The sequence below is a fragment of the Scardinius erythrophthalmus genome (genome assembly GCF_964197995.2).
Source record: "Scardinius erythrophthalmus genome assembly, chromosome: 16".
NCBI classification, from domain to species: domain Eukaryota; kingdom Metazoa; phylum Chordata; class Actinopteri; order Cypriniformes; family Leuciscidae; genus Scardinius; species Scardinius erythrophthalmus.
Window position 1 is genome coordinate 5786988 of NC_138236.1, and position 21675 is coordinate 5808662.

Below are 21675 nucleotides of genomic sequence, written 5' to 3' on the forward strand. Positions count from 1 at the left end.
AGTGATACACATTGCCAAATGGTAATTAGGCTTATCACTATACATCAAATTGTTTCATAATTCTTAATATCACATAACAAATTAATCTCAAATTAATTAAATAAATAAACTACTAAAAGTATATCCAACCTTAACTGGATACACACAGTACACTCATTTTAAGTGGTAAGTAATTTATAGCAAAAGTTCAACTGCTTGATTTTTATACTGAAAACTATAAACCATATTATAACCAAGAGATATAATAAAGGTTGGATATATAGTACATCCTACTTTACCTACAAATAGTATACTCACATAAAGCAATATATAGTGTAATATGTAAACTGTATTATCGCACAGCTCTATAAAGTTGGATATATACCTGCATTCAACTTTATCCACATACAGTACACTAATGAAAAGCCATGTATAATATATAGCAAATCTCAACTACCTGATTTTTAGTATCAAAATGAAACTATTATTGCCCATCTCTTTATATAGAGTTGGATATATAAGTATTTCCAACTTTATACAGAATACTTGTGTAGGACAATATATAGAATCTCTCAATAGTTTGTTTGCTTGTATCGTCATAAAATGAAAACTATACTATCAAACATTTCAACATTTTTGGCGTGTCGACAAACTAGGAAAGCACCATAGTCTTGCAGTGAGTATTCATTAACCAACATCCACTTGATCCTCAATTTGTCTCTGGTAATTCATCTACAGAGCACAAAGGTTGCCATTAACAAGAAACATCTTAGCATTGCAAGACTCGGCTGTCTTTATTTTGCATGATGAGAATGCTGGCACTGCATGATGGTTTAAATGGGCTTTTGATGACCTCAGCTTCTGCTCTCTGTAGGAGCAAATCCTGATCAAGCTAAACTGGGCTTTTATTGAGCTACTAAAGCACTGATTGCACTAGCACTGAATGAGCGCCATTCAATGGAGTCACTAATTGGCCAAATAGGTTTATAAGGCAAATAGGTACAGAGGGAGGATAAGCAAGTGTGACCCTAGATGTTAAACCAAAGCCTTTTTCGGACGGGACTAGTTAAGGAAGGTTAAGTAAGTTTGTTTCATTCCGAATCACTCTCTTTTTCTTTAAATTACCTTCGGCTTACTCGTGCATTCTCTGAGAAATCTCAACTCGAATGAAATATCAGTGATTGCAGATTAGTACAAATTTTCAACAGCACTTATGTTTGTTCATTTTTTGGATCTTACCGTACTATAACTAAAGATGCATTTCTTGTTGCGCTATATAATATATTTGGACTCATTTCTGGGTAAAATAAGGATAAGGAGAGTCTGATCACAAAAACTATTTATAATGACCACTTAACACGTAACTCAAACATCGTTTAGAACAATAAAACTCGTCCAAGCGAGTAAACAGGCATGTTTTATCGTAGTTTTACTTCTAAATGCAAGTTTCAGGCATTGCAAATTAAAGTTTGGACAGAACTATTCATCTAATCCTGCCAATTGATGTGTGACACTCACATTCCATTATCCTTTACAACTCCTCATTAGATTTGGAGGGAAAAAAGTCTCTCTGTTGTGTTGTGGCACCTTATCACTCTTATAGATTATGTGAAACACTTTTTTCAGAAAGAGGATCAAGTTAAAGCGGATATGCCAAAATATCATGGAGTACAAAGGCTTTCAAAAGGGGGTGTGAATCAAATCTTTGTGAAGCCAAGAGGGAAAACTAAAAGAAGCCTTGTAATGTAAAGGCTTGCATTTACATTTACTCATTTAGCAGGAACAAAGCAAAAGTGTGTGATGAAATGTATGCAAAATGAATAAAAATACATGAATGTTTCGGTCGCATTTTCTGAAGAAAAAAAAAGAAGCAGATTCTGTGTGGGCCTACTAATAAAAAAAAAGAATAGCTACAGTAATAGCAATACTAAGGTTAAGATTCAGATAGATTTCATGGTTCATTTTCCACTGCTAAAACTGTAGATTTTTTGGCATAATTGTATCTTCCAAATCAATAATTAGCCTATTTCTGCTAAAATGGACAGCCACCTCCTCCTTTTAACCTCTGAAATCAGTCCACTTGTTAATCGCATAATTACACCAACACTCAAGAACAACACACACGGCGACTACAATGGACCCGTGGCACACCAAACCCCATGGAATTGCATGCGTGCATATTTATTTTTACGTTCGTTAGCTCAGTCTGATTTTCAGCAGTTTGTGAAGGAGGTCATTATGATGCCACTCTACAATCCAACAGATTTTTGACCCCAACCAGCATTTAACACTGGGATGAGCAAATCTCTAAGCCGTGCATTGAAGGAAGGCTTAAATGCGAACTATGCATTCATTCACGCCGCGTTTTTTTCAACACAAGGGAGCGGAATCTCCCGAGAATGAACCATCTCAGGGAGTTTCTAAAACGGCAGGTTCTGGATGAGCTGCTAAGAAAGAAAGAAAAACAAGAGATGAAAAAATCCCCAAAGGTCCCTGTCCTCCCCGTCAACCCCCACTGTGGCCCGGCCTACAGGGCTTTTCTCTAGCGCCGGGGCCTCCGTTTGGCCCCCCTCTGTCTCTTTCAGCCCTCCACAAAGCAGCAAGCCACGTTATTTGAGGCACTAAAGAGTTAACCCTCCTCACTGCTCCAACACAATGGCCTCCCCATTGAGGGCTTTCTTCATTTAACCTTCCTAATGACAGGTTTCATCCTCTTTCCCCTGACAAAAAGGAGGAGCAGGAGCTAACCCACCACCTTTCTCTTTTACCTCCTTTCACATCTCCTCCCCTTTCCACACCTCCCAAAAGTGCTGGCTCTCACTTTAGGGTCTGATGTGACAGCTCTTTACAGTAAATGACACTGTCATCGCTTTGGGTGACAGTTTTGGGCTATCGAGGCATTTCAAGCTTTCACTTAAGGTACTGTAAATGCAATGGCCAAACTCAGAGCAGTACTTGTGAACTTGTGATCTCAGTGTAATATGTAGACACAACTATAAATGAACAATTCGTTGGTTGCTTCACCTGAAAAGTGTGTTTGTTTGGGTAGAGAAAAATGGCAACATACCTTAACCAGTGTTGTGGGTTTCTGTCTGTCCGACCAATAGGGGGAGTGTCCGGGAAACCTGTTTGAAAACATTTATTTGCACATAAATTACACACTTTACTACAGGTGCACCAATATTAAATTATGTCTGGTAAAAAGCCAACTTTCATGTTATGGCCTATAATCAATAAATGGCCGATATGAAAATTCTATTTTGTTTTTCCTCAATTAAAAATAAAATCAATCATTTTAAATCCCCCATGTGATTTTAAGCATCACAACATTATAACTTGAATATAAAAAAAAATACATTTAACAATGTTATTAAATTATTAGTGTTTTTAAATATTCTTAAACTTTAAGAAAGCTTTACATTACAGGCAGGTAATCTAAAAGTAAAAATAGAAGAAATAGTATGCAAGTTATATTAATATTATATCCATTATATAAAATTAAATAGTAATAGTAAAAACGGGCGAAGCCATTTGTAAATTGATTGTGTCTGTCGTCCGGTGTCATCAGCTTCGGCTATTTTTAGCTGTACAAAACAGCTTGTTATGCTGCTTGAGATTGCAAACTGGTTATTACATACATTTATTTTATTTAAAAGTATTGTCATAATTATAAAAACACTGGTTTGTACCGCAAATAGTTTTATCATTCACTGCACTTATTCTTCTAGTTATTTCCCTACAGCAGTTCATGAATCGGAAGTCTCGCACATTCACAGAAAATAGCTTACTCCCACAATGCAAAATAAGGTGTGTATACACACATATACATACACTGTTAAAATTTTTTGTGTGAAATTACAGTATATTCCTAATTGCATTACTTTCACAGTAATTCCACAGTAGGACTCTTGTATAGGTGCAGTGTGGCATGAATAGATTACGCTGTGGAGTTTCTTGATTCTTGTTTTTTTTTTCTGTGCTACTGAACTTTTTTTGGTTCACTTTTAGCAGTTTGTGTTGTTTGTTTTGTAACTTTGTAATGTTCAGAATTTATCTTTTATATTATTATTATTTGTTGAGCGTCACCATTGTTGTGTTTTGTATGTCGAGTATTAATGTCTGTGCATCATTAGGAGACGAAAGAAAAAAAATATTGTGTTGCAAGATGATAAATCTCAGCTGCTTTACTGTTGTGAAATATCCATCAGCTAACAATTATGAATTTGAAATAAGATGTTGGTAAATCTTTATGCTGAAATAACCTCATAATAGTATAGTTTGACTAACTTAAATTCAGCCAATTAGCTTATTTTATATTCTAGCTTGTCACTGTTTTAACAAATGTTTTTCATTTGTCACACTTCTGACATGGCTAGATCAGAATAGACAAGATCCAAGATCCCAGTGGAACACTAATCACCACTAACAATTACAGTACTAAACAAAATAATTTCTTACAGTGGCATGGTTAAAGACAACTTTATAATGTGACTTCACAGTAAATTACTGTGATGTCAGCATCATTTTGCTGTTGATTAACAGTAATTCGTAAGAAAATGACCCAACATGCATTGATTTCACTGTAAATTTCAGACTACGGTAATTTATTGTAAAATAATACTCTTTAATCCTGTAAATTCCAACTGTTGATATTTGACATTTAGCATGGGTCAGTTCTTCCCACTGTTCTGCTGGGATGAGAAGACACACTTCCTGTTGTTTGGGCTCATAGTTACTCGCTCTGAAAGCTGGTGCAGACGCGAGTAAAGTGCGAGAAAGCTGCCCACTGCTGCCAGCGCTGAGCAGGGGTGCGACAGGGGTGAGTAGTTTTGACTGGGGGTCGACAGAGAACATTGACAAGAGTGTTCGCTCTAACTCAGCCTCCATGTCTCCTGTCTCTCTGTCCCACCCTTTTCCACACCAAAGTGGGGGGGATTTTTTACGGTTGACCTTCTCCTCACGCTTTTGTGAACTCCTTCACCTCATGTCAATTCTCTTGACCTACTTGGTCGCCCCGGAGCAAGCCACTTAAAAGAGCGAGATGAAATTCTGTAGGACACGCTCACATATGTTTCTTGTTGTCAGCGAATACTAATACTTTATTTTCTGATTCTTGCTATTGAAAAAGTTTGAGCGAAAAAACAGAAGCAACTGTTTGTTACTGCGCTCGTAAAAGTGCAGGAGGGATGGAGAAGAACATTCACTTCAGAAATACATAAAACTTTCATTATCACTCTTTTTGTTTCATTTCACATTTGAATTTTCAAACAGTAATTTCAGAATGTTAACATGGTAATGAGTTCATACATTCCAAAAATAACTATATATCACAAAAGTAGGCCGACATATAAAATAATACAAAAAAATTGTGAACATTACACTTAATTATCTGTATGTTTTCCAAACAGCTTAATTTTCATTCATGCCAAATATGGTATCTAAACTGACTAAGGGCCGTAACAATAAATACCTCCAAACGTACAACTCCACATCTGTCTCATCTTCCTCTTTACTGTCATCACTGACCTGGAATAAACAACTCAAGCGCTCCTAGACCTGACTGCTGAGCTGTTGAGCCTCAGGTATAAGACCAGAAGATTGCTGGCTGTCAGAAAGCTGCACAGATAATGCACTTAAGAGCAAGTCAAAGAGCAAGATGCATTTCTGCTGGTAGATGCAGGATATTTTATGGTCAAACGAGTCCAAACAAAAAGCCATGAATGTGGGGAGGTTGTGTGAAGGGTGAGGTGGAGGGTTTCCGAGAAGGGCTGTTTGTCAGTTTTGCAAACGGTCAATAACCTTTACAGTCATGTCTTAAGGTTTGTGCGAAATGTGATCTGAACACACAAAAGCAACAGATAACTAAACTATATTACATTTTCTGATGTTCTTGCTCATGCAACTTTTACTAATATATTGCTACACTCTATAAAGAACCTTTAACATCCATGACACATTTCCAATGCACAAAAGGTTTTTCATATTGGAAAAAATGTCTTCACACTATAAGAAAAATGGTTATTTTAAGAACTGTTCACTGAATGGTTCTTTGGGGGACCTAAAATGGTTCTTTTACACTCTTAAAAACAAAGGTTAAAAAGGGGGATTTCCACAGTGATGCCATAGAAGGATCATTTTGGGTCCCCAAAGAACAGTTCCTAAAAGAACCATGTTTTCTTAGTTCACTCTTACAAATAAAGATTCTTTATTGGCATATGGTTCCACGAAGATGCTTTAACATCCATGGAACCTTTCCATTGCACAAAAATGTTCTTTAAAGTGGAAAAATGTTCTTTAGATTTTTTAAATGTTCTTCACACTAAGAAAAAGATCTTTTAATAAATGTCCACTGAAAGGTTAATTGGGGAACCAAAAATGGTTCTTCTATGGCATTGTTGCGAAAACCCCCTTTTGGAACCTTTATTTTTAAGAGTGTTGGAATAACATATAAAAAAAAAACTAAAGAACCTTTTTTTCCCCTTTTTTTTCATGGATGTTAAAGGTTCTTCATATAACCAGATGCCAATAAAGAACCTTTATTTTTAAGAATGTATGGCATCCCTTTTGGAACCCTTATTTTTAACCATAGAGGTTGTTTGGTTGCTATGTGGTTGTTAAGATGTTTTAGATAGTTGCTATGTGCTTGACAAAAGAGCTCACCCTCAAATCTCTACGATATCAGGATCTCTTTGTCTTTAGATATGGCTCAGGTACCTACTTCAACAAGTATGACATTATGGTGAAAATTTTACAAATACACTTATCCTCAATTGGCTACATGATTTGTGGCATCATTCACAAATGTTGCGGAGTGAATTACGTGGCAAAGTTGAATGCTTAGGGTCAGGGGTTGTAGCGTGGCGTGAACCACCTCAGGGCTGTAACCAGAGTGGACCTCTTCCCAACCAAACCAGCACTAATGTATGGCAAGTTAGAAACAGGAGATGTGTGTGTGTGTGTGCTGTACTTCTCTATTCACCTTCACAAACTCATTGAACACTTTGGCAATCTCTACATCAGATCAGCTGCCAGCACGGAGAAGCAGATCATGTGTTAAACTTAAAGGGTTGAGAGGAAATGCAGTAAACCCTCGGCCAACCTCAAGGTTTGTTTGCTCAAATGTTTTATTTAACCCCTAATCACCACATTAAGGCTTTCTTTCATTTGGCCTTTTACGCTCTCAAAGGCCTCGTTTTAGAGCACTAATGAAAATAAACCGCAGGGCCCCCGTCTCTTTATTTTGAGAGGGAACACTGGAGCCTTGGGTTCAGAGCGGGGTGAAAAACAGAGGGCATCTGGAACAAAGACCAGAAGACCCAGAGGTCAAATGGCCTGGTGTCCAGAACTTCTTCAGCGGACGCTGTCGGGGAAGAGAACGCGGCGCTTGTATAATCACAGATCCGTTTTGTCCATGCGTGTAGGATAAAATATATCACGCGGGGCTGACACGCCAACAATAGATCACGTTTTTTTGTCTAAGCTGGTGCGAGGCGCTTTGACTCTTTTCAGCAGGCCACACATCTGGACAACTGCAGATTAACCCTCCATTCACTGGCCTGTTTTCGGCAGATGACCTCGGCGTCCGTCATTTGCTGACTGCGTCCACACAATTAGACCCCGAGTGGGAGATTTCCAGGTGAAGAACGTTATCCCGAGCTCTTTAGGGTCAAAGTTAATGAGGGGAATTAGAAACCATCACTAACGTGTTGCAGTTTTTTGCCTCACGATTCTGGACAGTCACGGTTTGTGTGCTCTTTATTCAAACTGGGGTCATCGCTTAGCTTTTGCGCTCTTATGGAGTGTGCTTGTATAACGGGATTTCAGGGCATTTGACTAGGCTGTGTTACTTTGACCCAGAGTTCAAATAGATGTATCTGGAGAGTTCTAACTAATTAAAATAATAAATTATTCCTCATACTTCAGGTTACTGAATAAACAAGTAACCCCTAACTGATGTGACTTTTGCATGGGAAGCAAGCACCACTCACATATATAAAATAAGTCAAATTTGTAGTAGTGCATTTTTAATGCAGAGCTACTTTTCCAGACATTTTCACGTTTTTATGAACTCTTCCTATGGATTGTGTAGGCTTTAAAAGAGGTATTGTATTTTAACTACATTTTAGGGAAAGACTTTACAAGTCTTTTGTTGTTTTTATTAGTGTGGTATGCTTCAGATTGAGTTTCACCATGAGCCGTGTCATTAAATAACACTCAAATATCATCCTGTCTTACTCGCTAATGTCCCAAACGAGGTAATGTCCTGTCATGTGACCCCCATCACCCACCTGTGTAGACTTTGTCTTAATCCCTGCTGATCTCCTCTCTGCTTTGAATACTTGGACTACTGAGTGTAACTAATTCTCCCACACAAGGATATTGTCCTCCCCATTTCAGCTTTGTCTTTCCTCTCTTTCACTAGTCTCATTCGTTTGCCGAGCAGCCGGACAAAAAAAAAATCCTCCAAATTAAAAAGACTTAATGAGCTATTACCCTCATCTTAAATCTAATTGCCTACTTTGCCTCCAAAGCGGATAAACAATCAGTGCAGAGAATATCCTCTCTGAATGCACTGTTTCAACTCTTTGTTTGAAATCTGAAAACAATGCAAGCTTTGCTTTGAGCAAAGATACACATGATTATGATTGGAAAATGTGATCCAAGCATCTACATTCTTTTTAAAGGAATATTTCACCCAAACATGAAAATTGTCATGATTTACTCACCCTCATGTCGTTCCATTTCTTTCTTCGGTAAATCACAAAATTATATGTTATGCAGATGTCCAAACTGTTCTTTGCCATGCAATGAAGGTGGATGATGATTTAAACAGTCCAGCTCTAAAATGAAGGAAAAAAAAAAAAAAAAAAACTGTATACACACAACCGTTAAAAATTTGCGGTTGGTAATATATTTAATCAAAAAACAGTAATGCTGTGAAATAATAGGGCTATTACAATTTAAAATAACTGTTTTCTGTTGTAATATATTTTAAAATGTAATTTATTCCTTGCTGAATTTCAGCATCATTACTCCAGTCTTCAGTGTCACACGATCCTTCAGAAATCATTCTGATATGCTGATTTGATGCTCAAGAAACATTTCTTACTATTAATATAATGTTGAAAACAGTTGTGCTGCTTCATACTTTTTGTGGATTTTTTTTTTTTTTGACAGAAAATTCAAAAGAAAATCATTTATTTGAAATTTAAAATATTAGAAATGTCTTTACTGTCACTTTTGATTAATTTATTGTGTCCTTTCTAAATAAAAGCATTAATTGTACTTTTTCAGGTCAGTAAGACGTGTGTATACAAAAAGATGTATAAGAAGTGTGCTGTATTATGCATGCTGAGATTTAAGAGATAAGATTAGGGTGAAGATTATCAGCAAACAACCATTATTATAAAAAAAAAAAAGATATAATATCCAAGTACTTGGAATATAGCACAAAAGTAGTATGGACTACTTTTAAAATTATTTTATAGTGCTTTTTTTTTTCATTTCAAAGTTGGAACTACATAAGCATGAGATTGTGAAGTTTTGGGTGATCTATACCTCTGAGCACCACAGAGTTTTCCTCACATTAAATGTGAACATTTCCCAGCAAATGGTGTACGTGTCACCCCCCACAGTACACAAACAGTGCATCAGACGGAGGAATGGTACAGACGACTATTCCACAGAGACGGCCAGCCCCTATAGGAGCTTTTTCAGACGACCATTTGGTGCTCCCATCCCTAACCTATTGACCCTCAACCTAGAGAGGTCAGCTGTGTCAGGGAGCCCAGATCCAGCACAAGCCTGTAAATCAAGCGCTGGCGGGAACGGCGCACCGTCCCGGGTCCCAGCCAGGCCTGGCACCATCACTCTCCCCGCTGTGACGCACTACCAGGCCGGTTCCCACTGAACCATGCCACCCTGGCAGGCCTCGTGACCCCGTTCGGGATACATCAGCCTTCGGCCATTCTGTGGGTGGAAAACGTTTGGCCATATAACCCTCCCAGGCCCCACCTGTGTTTCAGGGCTTCCTGTTCTGGCTTGCATCACAATCATGTGTCTTTCAGGCACCGCCGCACCTGGAACTCAAGCACACAAATCACACTTTCAGGAACGTCCGTGCACTCCTGAGACGGCGAACGTTAAACACGCTTTGGTTTGACCTGTGTGAGATCACCCCAGGGCTGACTCTAATGGACAGAGCCATAAAATGATCATGTTGCAGTCGCAGTTTTTTCCAGGCAAACGACGACACCAGTTGTTGTGATTCCTCACTGGCTTTGTGATCTGTTCCGCAAGGAGGAACTCGGGAGGGAAACCTATTTTACCTTCCGTTGACTCCATACTCCAGTGATGAAGCACAGATCTGTCCATCCTCCTCAGCAGCAGCGACTGGCAGCGAACCCTCTACATGTCCCAGGAAGCCATAATGTCAATAATACAATAACAGAAAAAAATTCAGCGAATAGTGCAGGGTAATAGATAGTAATAGGTAGTAATCTGGATTACATATAATTGTAATTAGATTACATTCAATTTTAAAATGCTCGTAATCAGACTACAGTTACTTTGTATTGATTACATGATTACTTAAAGGGATAGTTCCCCCAAAAAATCATTAATAACTCACCCTCGTGTCGTTCAAACCCACAAGACTTTCGTTCATCTTCAGAACACAAATGAAGATCTTTTTAATGAAATCTGAGAGTTTTCTGTCCCTCCATTGACAGCTACGCAACTACCACTTTGACACTTCAAAAAGTTCATAGAGATCGTAAAAATAATCGTTATGAACCGAGCGGTTTAGTCCAAATTTTCTAAAGACACGATCGATTTATATGATGAACAGATTGAATTTAGTCTTTTATTCACGTTTAAACATTGATCAGCGAACATAAACAGAAGCTCAACTGCTTGACACTCGAGAACAAACCACATGAGGATGAGTAATTAATGACATCATTTACATATTTGGGTGAACTAACCCTTTAATATTCACAAAATGCCAATTATTCATAATCCACTGAGTCTCCCTGATTATGATAATTAGAATTTAATTATTATTTTCTAACTTTAATCTTTTAAATGTTCCTTTCTAAAAAAGCCTAATGCTTTAATTTTTCTGAAAGTCTGCAGTTTTGTCTAATTGCACACACTTTGTTTGTCTAAGTTTGAGAGGCCACACAGCATAAACAAGTAAAATATTTTTTAGTAAGTGTTTTATTTTGATTGCTTTATTTTAAACTACAATTTCCAAACCCCCTGCAGTTTCTGTTTGAGAAAGCCCTACACTTTGTGTTGTGGAATTAATTTTCTTTCTCTTCGCATTTTTATATCAATATCATTCTATTCAAATCAATGTGATAAATGAGTCAAAAGTAATCAAAAAGTAATCAGATTATACCAACGAGTAAAAATAGATTACGTTGCAATTTTCATGTAATTTGTATTCAGTAGTGTCAGCGAACAAGTACATACAGTGCTAAAGTTTGGGTTTTAATTCAAACAAATTTTTAAATTAATATTTTTATTCAGAAAGGATGCATCAAATTGATCAAAAGTGACAGTCAAGACCTTTATTATAATACAAATTTGTATTTCAAATGAAATGCCGTTCTTTTGAACCTCCTATTCATCAAAAAAATCTCTTTTTTTAAAAGTGTCATGCTTTTCACAAAAATATGAAGCAGCACAACCGCTTTCAACCATGATAATAATAATCAGAAATATTTCTTGAGCAGTAAATCAGCATATTAGAATGATTTCTGAAGGATCATGTGACACTGAAGACTGGAGAAATGATGCTGAAAATTCAGCTTTACATTACAGGAATAAATTATATTTTTAAATATATTTAAATAGAAAACTGTTATTTTGATTTTTTATTATTATTATTATTTCACGTTCATGACAAAATCCCCTCATCGTCAGAATTTACTGAGTATCACTGAGAGAAATTAAGCAAGGGATGCACAGTTGAGTTAGCCCATTATTACAAACCAAGCAGTCATTTTTGACATAATGAATGACTGGGTGAGTGTACTTAAATGTATACTTACCCAATAAAATAAAAAAAGAAAACAGGAATGAAATATTGATTTGAGTTTAAATTGTGAAAAGACAGTACATACAGTCGTGTGACATAAGAGACATGAAACTAGCACAGCTATGTAGGAGATCGCTTTCCAGTGGCAACAGTCGGTTATACAGTTCAGTGGAAATTATACAAATATATTTGACTGTAAAATGCCACAAGTGACCAACAGGAATTTTCTAGAGAGTCGTGTAATTAAAGTTGACATATTAAACAAAGAAGGAAAAGTTATGTGCCATATATACATATATATATATATATATATATATATATATATATATATGAAGAGTTCAGATGAAAAAGCCTCTAAGTGCCATCTAAAATTTCCTTCTAAAATTATCATTTTTATCAAGCTCGTATATTTAAGTTCAGCAATTTCACTTCAATGACAATTAATAGGTAATTTTCATTGCCATTTAAGTGAAATAACTTAACATAAACATGCAAGCTTGATAAAAATGATCATTCTAGAAGAAAATTTCAGATGGCACTAAGAGGCTTTTGCATCTGAAGTCTTCATATATATATATATATATATATATATAGATGTATATATAGATATATATATATATACACACATGCAGCAAATTGTCGGGTGCGTTGATAAAAAAAAAAAAAAGAATTATAGGAAAGAATTCTGTACTTTAATATATAAAAACACATTGCCTTTAGATATCTAATTATTTATTTTTTTCCTGTTACAGACAGATTAGTGTCTAACATATTTCCATCACCTCCATAACTAGTTGATATTTGTATTAAGTATTAGATTATGAAAGTTGACGCAAGTATGGTGAGCCTACACAGTATATTTGTTGCTATAATGAATCATTTTAACACTGCTTACCTAAAGAAATAAAGCTCTTTCAGATGTGTTTAAGGTGGCGTGGGGGATCCACAAAAATAGATGCCAGATCCAATTCTAGAGGTGTCAGACAGCGATCGAGCTTGTTTTGCTTCCAATTAAGTTCTGCTTATATTCAATTACATAACCAGAAATCATTTTCAAGTGGAAGAGGCACCACTGACTCCACAGATATCATGTTATAGGTTTACTGCTGCTCTCTGATCTTCTGTTGCCCTCTGCTGGTACAATTTCTGCCAGCTACTGTATGGATTTTTAGATCATTCAGTCTAGTTTTAGAAGCCAGAAGGACAAAATGACCTGCTCTTGTTAGGCGACTCTCTAGTATACTGGATTCTGATTGGTCAATAGCAGCGTTCAGCAGTCAAATATGTCTGAATAATGACCGTTGTCCATTGCAAGACTGTATAACTGGCCGCTCATCCAGGCAATCGGTTTCCTTCACAGCAGTGCCCGTCTTCTGTTGTGTTCTCTAGAAGATAATAAAAGTTTCAGTAGGTTTGGAATTATTAAACGTCTTAATGTTTTTGAAAGAAGGCTTCATTTATTTGATCAAAATACAGTAAAACAGTAAATACAAATAAAAAGAACTGTTTTCTATTTTAAAACATAATTTATTCCTGTGATCAAAGCTGTATTTTCAGCATCATTACTCCAGTCTTCAGCATCACATGATCCTTCAGAAATTAATATATTTTTTGTTAAAAAGAACAGCATTTATTTGAAATCAAAATTATATATATACACACATATTTTTTTAAATAAGTCTTTACTGTCACTTTTGATCAATTTAATACATCCATGCTAAATAAAAGTATTCATTTATTTTTCCTTTTTTTTTTTTTATCTTACTCATCCCAAACTTTTGAATGGTGGTATATCACGGTTTCCACAAAAACATTAAGCAGCATAACTGTTTTTAATATTGATAATAATAAATGTTTCCTGAGCAGCAAATCAGCATATTAGAATGATTTCTGAAGGATCATGTGACACTGAAGACTGGAGTAATGATGCTGAAAATTAAGTTTTACCATCAGAGGAATAAACTATATTTTTAAAAAAACATTCAAATAAACTGTTATTTTAAAATGTAATATTTTACTGTTCTGATCAAATAAATGCAGACTGCTTTCAAAAACATAAATAAATAAAAAAATATTCCAAACTTAACTCAAATGGTTATAACAAGTTGGAAATAATTGTCACATCATTCCTTACTAAGAGTTTATTTATTTTTCAAATTCAAAACACTGCTAATCTGAATATTAAGTGATAAAACGAAATAAGCATTTGATGTAAATTATAAATGATCTTTTATTATAGTACTTAACCAGTCCAAGCCAATAAGAACAAATTTAATTTATTAATATTTGTATTGAAGTAATTTAAATATTGAGTATTATTGTCGGTCATCTCCACATGAAAGATATGCATGAAGCAAATGTGTAACAAATCACTTCATATCGGATTATTATAATACCCCATAAACAGTTTTTGTTTCTGAAATGCAATGTCACAGTCAGTCTCTCCCTGCCTTCAGTTTCTCAGTCACTGTGTCATCATGCTTGGATCCTCCCATGCACGGGGGGCTTTTGGCCAGGCTGGGGTTGCTGCTCCACTGCTGGGGCGTCTTAGCCTGGATGGCGAGGGCATGAACGCACGTGCTGAGCTCCTCTCGCAGGGACTCGTTCACAAGCCGATGACGCTGCAACAGGGAAAGACCCTCAAACTGAGGACTCACCACCAGAACTCTGAAGTGGGACTCTGAACCAGGGGGCACAGCATGCATGTGACTCTCATTTATAACCTCTAGGTGCTCGGGTTTGAGGTCCTGGGTCAGTTTGGTCCGTATGGTGGTCTCTACAGGACGGGGACAACTGGGATCCATGTGGGGCCGGTGATGGGCCAGCGGTCTGGATAAGGCAAGGGTGCAGGATGAGGGACGCAGGCAGCGGAGAGCACAGGACAGCATCAGGCACAGGAGATCACCTGCAGGAAAACATGAAGGATCAATGACACATTTTAATTTGTTAAACCCAGATTCTCATTTGGCACCACATTGTATAAATGTTTTATTCATGCACTTTTTTATTTTTTATTTATTTATGTGCCCTCATAATTTTTAATCAAGATAATCTCTTCTCTGCTGTCATGTTAACTGCGTGAGGGCGGGGCAACCTGTCACTCACATGAGATCGACCAATAGCAAACCACAACCATCCGATCAATTCCCCATAAACATATACATGATCAGAATAGGGAAAAAAAGAAAAGACGGTCGCAACTTTCATTTCATGCCACTTTAAGGACTTAATTACAAATAGACACTTAAGCATTCTGTAACATACTTGTGATATGTAAGCTTATAATAAAGAAATATCTGACGTAAAGAATAAAATAAAGAGCTAAAGTTAGCCATTTCTCAGTGAGGAGTTGATATTTTTATAATGATTTTCATAATTTTATCAAAAAGGTTGGATGCTTTAGATTGAGACAAACTAAGTAGTTTAGAGATAATTGACTTTTTCAGCTTTTGTAAGGGATTTTACTAGTATTGAGGATGGTGACAAATGAATATAATTTCGCCAATATTTCAACCCTGCTGTGTTTGAAACTTTTTGAAAATGGAAAAGAAAACAAAAAAGAAACTCTTGAATAATAATTAATAAAATTTCAGTTTTGTCATTTTTCGCTCCAGCTGTTGCTATGGTAATCTAATCTTGCACGTGCCTGAACGAACTAACTTGCAGAAACGCTGTCGACATATGTACAAAAGGGAACTGAAACACCGCAAACACCTGTAATTATAACAGCAGAACTGAGAAACACTGCATGTTTATGCTCGTTTTACATGTGGTTGAAATCTCTAGCTAACTCGTTTCAATCTCATAAATAAATGCATGCTCAATAAAAAGTATAACGTTACTGATTACGCATTTTCATATGACACCCACCCGAGGTTAAAATGTATGTTCTAGATTTACCGACACAGTTGCTCTTTAAAATTAATTTTCTAGCACGGGTTTATTTAAGCAAAAGACAAGTGGCCGAGAAAATACATGGTCAAAGTCATTTCGCTCACCTTTCGCTTTCGGCGTGTTGTTTTTGCAGAACATCCACAGGAAGCGCTTGATGCAGATCCTCCTTCACCGTTTAGAATGCGGGCGGCAGAAATGACTCGACTGCCGCCTAGCGGCTAGAGATAGAGTTGCGTCAAATACATGCAATTGATGGCACTGTGTTCTACGTTTGTTTTTACTAAAATCCAGTCTTTGGTTATACTAAAAGATTTGGTTTAATATATTTTACATAAATAACACCGTTTTCATAAACGCTTCAGTTAGCCTACATGTAGATCGGACGATTACAATCAAAAGTTAATGTAGGCTACTGTTGTTAAGCGCTACTAGCCTACTACAATACATCACAAGTATACTAAAATACGCCGTTGTTTTGTTGTAAAACAAAAAAATCCATTTACTGTGTATACACTAAACCGTTTTAATTCTATTTTTATATTATACAATGTTGGCGTAACGTAACCACAAAAGCTGACGAGGTCAAATAAATAGCCTAATTACTTATCACTGTATTGTAGATTTACCATTCAGAAGTGGGCCTACATTTACAAAACCGTGATCGCTTTGTTTGGAAATTTATTTTTAACATTTTGACTGTTTGAAAAATTAACACCTAAATAGGCTACAAACTAGGCCTATACATTTCTGACCTTCTCATAGATTATTTTGTTTATTTAGTCTTTAGAGGACAGACATGTCATACTTTTATGCGGCTTTCCCACCTTTTGTTGAGCATGGCAATAAAGTATTATTGACCCTTCTCACATTTCCGTGTTTCTCCGGAAGTTGTCATAGTTGAAGTTGTCATAGTTGGGTAAACCTATGGTGAATGAGAGACTAGACTACATTGATTTTTTTTTTCCAAATAGCAAAAGAAAAACTCCACAATAGTGGTTCACAACTTTCAAAAAGAGGAAAAAAGAAAGATAGATACATAATCATGGCAGTCAGAAGAGAGAAAGATGTTAATTTTACCATCACTCATAGACACTGTATTAGAAACACACTAACAGCAGCGTTAACTAGTTATTTTAAATTTGATGCAAAGGTATGCTGATGACTATTAAAACGTCATCAGTCTGTGAAAAGGGTCCATTTTCATTCATATTTGAAAGAAAAAAAGCCCTGTGTTTCTTTGCGTTTCACGAAAGAAAAAGTCATACTGTACGAGGTTGGTATAACATGAGGGCGAGTAAAACAGATTTCTTGTTTAGTATGCAAATAAAGTTTGTCTATGTGGTGCATCAAGAACTCAAATCAAATATTCAAGCAATATACCATTTGTTTATTATTCGTATGTACGTTTTAAATCCACTGAGGGACAGTTTTAACTGCACAAGCGCAGTCCAACCCCCCGAATACGAGTCAAAAAAACAAAAGTAAATCTCTCACAAACTGTAATACAGAACCATTTTGGTAAGGATGGAATCTATATTCAGCGATAATGTCAACATTTCCATTCTTATGTACAAAAAAACAAATCACAAAATGAACAACATACAGTATACTCTAGTTCTCATGTTCAACATTTTTATCTTTTTTGTTTTTATTATTCCACATATTTATTCATTTACATACAAACATCTACAATCTCTACAGCACAGTACAATGATAAGGTGATAAACTCTCTGTCACATTTAAATTATGGTAATACATTGAAACTGACAAAAGCATCAGAAGACCTATGGTATATTTGTAGAGTACACGGATGTTGGCCAGTTTTCTTTCGGCTGCTGTTTCATCAAATATGGCCAGCGGACATTTTAGGCCCGCTTTCACAGACGGGGCTTAGATTAAGCCAGATATATTTGAAGTTGCTTTCAGTTAAAACAACTCAAACATGCATTTTAGTCTGGGACTAGCTTAAGCCTTGTCTGTGAGACCGGGGGTTCGTGTGCTTTCTTGCCCGATAGTTTGGGGGCAGAGCGAACATGTTTACCACTTATTGCTTTGATTTCTTTTTGCACACAAGATTGATTGGTTGTTGCTAATTGAGCACGTTTAGAAATACAAAAGACCCTGTAACAAAACCCATATGTCTTGCAACCAGTACACAATCTTAAATGATGATGTGCACCAAATCCAGGACTGCTTGTGCACAGAGATAAGTCACTGCTTCACTGAGATTAGTTACTGTAATTCACAGCATACGACAGCAAATATGACGGAATTCGATAGAGGGAACAACAGCGACACATTAAGAGATGTGACCATATGAAGGGTTACAAACTGCAGGACTGTTTGGAAATGGTGACATCAAATCAGTTTTACGATTGGTTGTGCGTACAAACAGTTCACTGACAAACCAAATATTTAATAGTTATATTTTTCAAGCATTCTCTAATTGTATCCAGCTTTCGGCTTATTTTAACCGTTTGCACGAGCATTAAGTGCGTAAAACACCTGATTGAGAGATACGTCTATAAGCCTTGTTAGGGGTGGGCGATATACGGTAGAAATTTGTCAACCGGAGATTTTGGACTATCATCTCTATCGCGGTTACACTCGTGTGATGTTGCTGTGCTATGCAGTCATTTGCATGCATTTTTAAGTATTGCTGTTTATAAACTAGTGATGTTAAACCGTTAAAGCGCAGTAAGCAGCGAAAGACAACTCATCTCGCTATATGTCTGAGTGTGAGCGTGTGAGAAATGAACAGTGATTTTTGCCGACTTACTGGGCTAGAACGGTTAAATACACATACTTATGTGTCAAAGTAAACACAGTCACTTATACATTGTCTTAAAGGTATAGCGGAGGATCTTTCCGAATTTTAGATAAGAACCGCCCTCTCCACTTTTTGAAAAAATGCACATGCGCAACACTCTACCTGTTCCCGAGAGGGAACGCCTATTAAACGTGTGCGAGGTTCTCCTCGTGCACGCTCTGTTTACAAGTTGCTGTCGGCATCGCTCATACAAGATTACTTTCCAAAAGAAGATTTGCACTTTTTCTCCAAATAGCAATCCAAACTTTACCTGTCGAGTAGAAACTTCGCGACTGAGGCATCAGTGGGAAGCCCAACCTGTGTTTTCAGCGCACGCCATCGTGTGAAACAATCTCCCAAAAACACTCTGATCTTGTTTCTCTCTTCTGAGGCCTTTCTCTTCTTCTCATACAGTTCGTACAAACTTTTTCTCTTGCGACCCTCAGACATTTTCAAAGGACCCGGTGAAACGGCGAGCTTCAATGAATGGCTGAGCTCTAGCTCACCACACATAAACACCTGAAAGTGCGCATGCGCAGAAAGCGAAAACTAAGGGACGAGCACGTACGACGGCCTTACGTAAACATATCACCAGAATGATTGACACTTAGGTGGACCAATAGTTTACACTACCCACCCGGAAAAAGAAAATCCTCCGCTATACCTTTAAGTGAACGTGAAGGGTTGAGAAAGAAAACATTGGATCCGTGCAGTCGTTCTTAAAGAGACAGCATCCCAATCTACCTGCTGTCGTTATTAACGTTAATCAAACGACAAAAAAGAGAAAATTTCTCACTACTCTTGGCTGAATAACTTTTTTAAGTTTAATAAGAAAAAAATTATATTTAATTTACACAGTGAAGACTATGCACCGTTTTTTTATACATTTGATTACTTTATACAATTTATATAGTATTTTTTTTTATTTCTAGCGCTTGTAGTTTGTCTATTGTAGTTTCTTTGTCACTGTTAACTTGTCTTCAGTAAGTTTGAGAGTTGTTTTTTTTTACTTTGGCTAGTATACATTTTTTGTGAATGATGACAAGAATTATGAAATTTCAATGGTATCAAAAAACTTGATATAATTTAAAGCAAAAATATCTATATTGTGATATCGTTATCGTGAAATAAAATAACTCATAACATAAGATTTTGGTCATATCGCCCACCTCTAAGCCTTGTTTTGTTTTTCATTTTCTATTTCTTCATTCGCTTGCTTAGATCACCACACCCTGCTAGAACGTCAATTTATTACAAATCATGTTTTTGTCTGCCGTGATGAGAGATCTGCCAGTACAAACCGAGGAAGTAGAAAATATTTGGCAATTAAAGATGCGCACGGTCACACATGGCACACATACAGATTGTCACTACAGCATCTGTGACACTACTGGTGACGGAAGGTCACGGCAGGGATGGCAGTTTCTACCACAGTTCATTTTAAAACTATGTGATGCGTGGCACTGCGCAATGCCAATTTCTCCAATTGAAATAATAATATGTAAGGCTGTTATAAGCGCTTAAAAGTTACATTTGTGTCTAAAATTAATAGTTTGTGATTGGTAACCACTTTGGTTAAAGTATTTTTAAATCTAAAAATTGGTTGGTTGTCTACTCTGAGCACATAATATGGCTGCTATCCTACAAAATGGCAGTAAAGAATGTTGAATGACACTAAAAACTGTTGTTGTGTAAGCGCTGGCTGTGTTTAAAAGGAACAGGGCTGAAATATAGCTTCCAGCCGGGTGGGGTTTTGTCTTTACAAATTTTTTTTTGCTTCAGTATCTGGTCATTAAACCAGTTTTCCATGATCCTAGAACTAGTATTAATTGTGCTTGGTAAAATGTAGCAAGTTGGACAAGTTGCACGGTTTAGTGCTTGTCCTAATGGGATATCCATGGTTTTTGTTTCCCATCAAACGTTACAACACATCGTTTTTAAAATCCATTGAGTTTTGACTTCTTTCGCCTCTTTTTGATGCTATATTCAGTTACTGCTACCAAGTCACCAAAAATTGAACATCAGGTCAACAATGATACAGCAAAAAAATCACCCTGCATGTGGCACTACATTTGCTTCTACAGATACTTAAAGTAAAAAATACTATAAAATCAAACTCTCATAAACAGTTATATAAATAAATACAAATATTCAGAGAACACTCAACATTTCACATGCAAGCACACGTACTTCCATACTTTACACACACACACCCACATACAGACGGATACCTCTGTTTCTTTACAAGAACACAAGAGAAAACATGAAGGAGGGCGTTTGTGTGTGCTGCAAATCAGTGGACTTATTCAGACATTTTTTTTATATATTTGCTTTGATAAAAAAAATTAAATTCCTTAATGAACAGAAAACCTGTATATACATACATCAAATGGAATCTATCTAAGACATTATGTTGATACTAGTTCAACATCTGAACATGTAAATATTTTTCTTATATATATATATATATATATATGTTTGTATATTTAATAATAGTTTTTGAGTGTTCAAACAGACAGACTTGAATTACAGCTAATTTTTATATATTTATATTCAATACATAATTTACATAATCACCAAAATAAACCTATTGTTTTTAATCAAATCACTTTGTGCTTCATTTTATTTTTTTCTGTTTTTTCACGTGTTCAATGGATTTTTTGAATGAGAACAGGGCGAATGTAAGGTTCGTCTCAATGTTTGCGCACATTCAAAAGGGACGCAACTGAAACTGCTCTGGAAAACAGAATAAAACAATAATGCAAAATATGAATAATGGCTTACTAAACCAAACTAATGACAACCTGTCATGTCACTCTCGTATTTTACATCATGTCCAAAGAATCATGGGTAAAGTAGTGTAATACAGAGCACTGTCATCAGTCATGTTCACCATCTTCAAGCATATGTCGCGCTTCATTGCATGCACAACACTGTCAATGTCAGA

At 36.3% G+C, this 21675-nt stretch overlaps 1 protein-coding gene across 1 annotated transcript; it reads right to left on the bottom strand.

The window, feature by feature from the left end:
- Nucleotides 1–14285: 14285 nt before the first annotated feature.
- On the bottom strand, nt 14286–16103 carry bola1 (bolA family member 1). Its single transcript, XM_081388536.1, has 2 exons — nt 16024–16103; nt 14286–14930 (listed from the first exon to the last, which is right to left on the bottom strand). Exons 1-2 carry the CDS (start codon nt 16055–16057, stop codon nt 14461–14463), a joined length of 504 nt encoding a protein of 167 aa, XP_081244662.1. The 5' UTR covers nt 16058–16103; the 3' UTR covers nt 14286–14460.
- Nucleotides 16104–21675: the final 5572 nt, after the last annotated feature.

Coding starts and splice junctions, on each gene's coding strand:
- bola1 (XM_081388536.1), bottom strand. CDS start 16,057: ATGTTCTGCAAAAACAACACGCCGAAAGCGAAAG. Junction 14,931..16,023: donor CAACACGCCGAAAGCGAAAG/GTGAGCGAAATG, acceptor GTTTTCCTGCAG/GTGATCTCCTGTGCCTGATG.